The following is a 3,358-nucleotide window of genomic DNA, read 5'->3' on the forward strand; positions in this document are numbered from 1 at the left end:
AATTGTTTGCCAAAAGTGCTTGACCGCCCTGTATTTAATTGGCATTTCCTTTATTTCAATGTGTCTTTTCTTCATGGCACCACTCAAAAAAGCCTGGCACTTGTCTTCTTTCATCCTCCCATCATTCCTCCCTGCCCAACCTCTCCCATGTGGCTTGATTGATTCCCAGTTACCACTTGCCTATCTTTTTCATGATCACTTCCTTCTCACGTTTTATGCTACATTTTGACCAGCAATGTGGTTTTTAGCATTTCTCTGGCAGTCCTACAGCACAGTGCCTTGGTCATCTGAGACAGTAACTCCAGATCTCTCCTTCCCCAATGGAAAAAACTGTCTTGTTGGGTAGTGAGGAAGGAGTGGGATATCAATGCTTTCCTCCAATGCCCTTAACAATATGCTTCACCTTTTGGTCAGCCCTGAAGTGGTCCGGCAGTGGGACTAGATGATCACTGTAGGTCCCTTCCCACCGATATACTGTATTTTATTCTGTTCTGAGCAAATGGTGAAGTTAAACCCTGAAATGTGCTTTTTTCTCGTAGTACCTCTTTGTGGCACCGGAGGCAATAAAAGACAAGCAACACTGCATGAAGGAAGGGCAATGGAGCAACAGGACATCATCCATGGATTTTGTGCTGCTGGGAATAAGTGATGCCCCCACACTCCAGAACCTTCTTTTTCTCCTCTTGCTTATGATCTACTCAGTCACCATGGCTGGGAACGTCCTCATCATTGTGCTGGTCCTCATCATCTGCACACCCCCATGTAGTTTTTCCTGGGCAACCTCTCCTCCTTGGAGACCTGCTACAGCTCCACCATCCTGCCATGGTTACTGGTCAGCTTCCTGACTGGGGACAGCACCATCTCTGCTCATCTCTGCATGGCTCAGTTCTATTTCTTTGGTTCCTTTGCGGCTACTGAGTGTTACCTGCTGGCAGCCATGTCCTGAGATCGGTACTTGGCCATATGCCAGCCCTTGCTCTATGCAAGCCTCATGCCCTGGAAGGTCTCTATATGTCTGGCAGCTGCATCTTGGCTTTGGGGTTCATTGTTGGTGGTAGTAGTCACAGTCTTCTTATCCCAGTTGCAGTTCTGTGGCCCCAAGGAGATTGATCACTTCTTCTGTGATTTTACCCCATTGCTGGAGCTGTCCTGCAGTGACACCAGCGCAGTCAGAATTGTCTGTTATATATTTGGCATGTTGGATGTAGTTTTTCCCTTCCTGTTCACACTGGCCTCCTACATGTGCATCGTAGCTGCCATCCTGAGGATCCCATCCGGCACAGGCAGGCAGAAGGCCTTCTCCACTTGCTCCTCTCACCTCACCATCATCACCATTTTCTATGGCACCCTCTTTGTTGTCTACATGCTGCCCAGAACCGCCCCGCTGAGGCAGCTCAACAGAGTGTTCTCCTTTTCCTACACCATCCTCACACCCTTGGTCAATCCCCTCATCTACAGCCTGCGGAACAGGAAGGTCAAGGAGGCCATCAGAAGAGTTCTCAGGAAAGCCCTGGCTTGCACCTAGAACTCATGCTGCCTGGGCGACACAGGCAAAAGACACTTCTAGCTCCTTGGAAATCCCTGGGTACCAGCTGGCTCTTCAGAACTGTACGCTGCTGAGGGCACTTGTGGGGTGGTGAGGGGAAGAAAGTAAAAGGTCTTTGGAGAGAAATATTGTTGAAGACACAATGTTCAAAATGTCCTGGGTTTGTTTTTTCTATGACAATAAATGCCTTGGTGGTCTTATGCGGAGGAACTTTTGAAGTGTCAAATTTTTCTTTTTTTGGAGGAGTTAAGAATAGGTATTTGGCCTAGTATGTGACTATTTTCCATTGTGAGGGCATTTTCTCACCATGGGCTCCTGGGATGGGATTCAACTGTCCCTGTGGTGCACATGTCAAAAGCAAGAAGCTTTCATGTCAGCCACTAGCGAAGGTCTGCTTTCATGGCACTGCCCAGGCAAAACAGGCCATTTCTATTGGGTGGCTCATGTGGGTACAGCCCTGCATTTCTCCTTGTCCTGAGCAGGCCCTGTTGCAGGCATGCCTCAGGATCCGGCTGGGGATGCAGTAGCTGAGCTGCTGAGCAAGAAGCGATTGCTTCTCCTGCTGCAAGGGGAGATGGAGAGGCTGGAGTGAGGGGAGCAGCTCCTCTTTCTGAGTGCTCTAAGAAGATCACCACCTGGATCTCTCTTCCCTCACATTTTCCTCCCCTGTTCCCAGAGAAATATGAGCAAGTGCCTGCTCCAGCTGGGCTCCTCTGGCTCCAGGTCAAGCTCCTCTTCTCTCTTCACCCTACACCTTCCTGGGCAGACTGTGACACCCACTCCCTTGCCCCAGCTCCTTCATCCTTGGAGGGTCATGCTTACCACCTCAGCCTGGAAAAAGTGGTGTGATTTTTGTGATTTGGCAGCCTTGTGTTCTGATACTCTTGGGCTCACATAATAATAATAATATGAACCTACATCTGAACACCTGCGATTTCTACTTCTGGTCTTCTTTTCCAGATGTCCCTTAGTCTATTTTTGTCTCCTGGGGAAGGGCTGGGGGCTTGAGTGCTGATAGCACACTGATGTGTAGCTATTGCTGTGCAGTGCTTGCACAGCACCAAGGTCTTTTCTGGTTTTCACGCTGCTGCCCCAGCGAGCTGGTTGGGGGTGGGCAGGAGGTTGGGAGGGGACACGTCTGGGACAGCTGTCCCGAGATGCCTGAAGGTGTACCATGGTCCATACCATGTAGCACCATGTTCAGCAAGACAACTAGTACTGGGGGAGTTTTTCCATGGTAGTCGTTGCCCAGGGATGGCTGGGTATCAGTCTGCTGCTGAGAGGTGGTCAGTGCTTCCTGTCACATCAATTGCTTTCCTTTCATTTTGCCCTGCACTTGTTAAACTGTCCTTAACTCAGCCCTTACATTTTTCTTGCTTTTGCCCTTCCATATTTCTGCCTCATCCCACTGCAGACAAGAAGGGAGTGACCAAGCAGCTGATGGGAATTTAGCTGCTGCCCAGGGACACCCCTCCAGTTTCTTACATTGTTTAACGAATGATGCACAAATGGACTTTCTCCAGGTGGGAATGAAAGTGGTGAGGGAGCCGTAACTGCCAGTTGCTGTGCCTGCAGTCCCCAGCAATGGGACATCCCCTGACCAGGGCTGGACAGTTGATAATATCGAATTCTCAGCTTGTGCTTTGCATCTTTTGATGCTTTTCAAGGAGGTCTCTGTCATGATCTTAATCTTAGAGTGAAGTGAGAGAGGAAATCTCTCATTTCAGTTCATCTGGGATCTCCAATTGAGAGACCCCAGTGTCTGCAGCACTCCTCTTGTTCTTTTGCTATTACTTTGTTAGTTACCAAGGA

The 3,358-nt window shown here is 49.2% G+C and overlaps 1 protein-coding gene across 1 annotated transcript; it reads left to right on the forward strand.

Annotated features, from left to right (window-relative positions):
* The first annotated feature begins 584 nt into the window (after positions 1–584).
* On the forward strand, positions 585–1,525 carry LOC104511041 (olfactory receptor 1020-like). Its single transcript, XM_010153492.1, is given in 2 exon segments — positions 585–738; positions 741–1,525. Coding segments are annotated over 2 exon segments (939 nt in total).
* Positions 1,526–3,358: the final 1,833 nt, after the last annotated feature.

The sequence above is a fragment of the Eurypyga helias genome, unplaced genomic scaffold (assembly GCF_000690775.1).
Source record: "Eurypyga helias isolate BGI_N326 unplaced genomic scaffold, ASM69077v1 Scaffold9146, whole genome shotgun sequence".
Taxonomy (NCBI): domain Eukaryota; kingdom Metazoa; phylum Chordata; class Aves; order Eurypygiformes; family Eurypygidae; genus Eurypyga; species Eurypyga helias.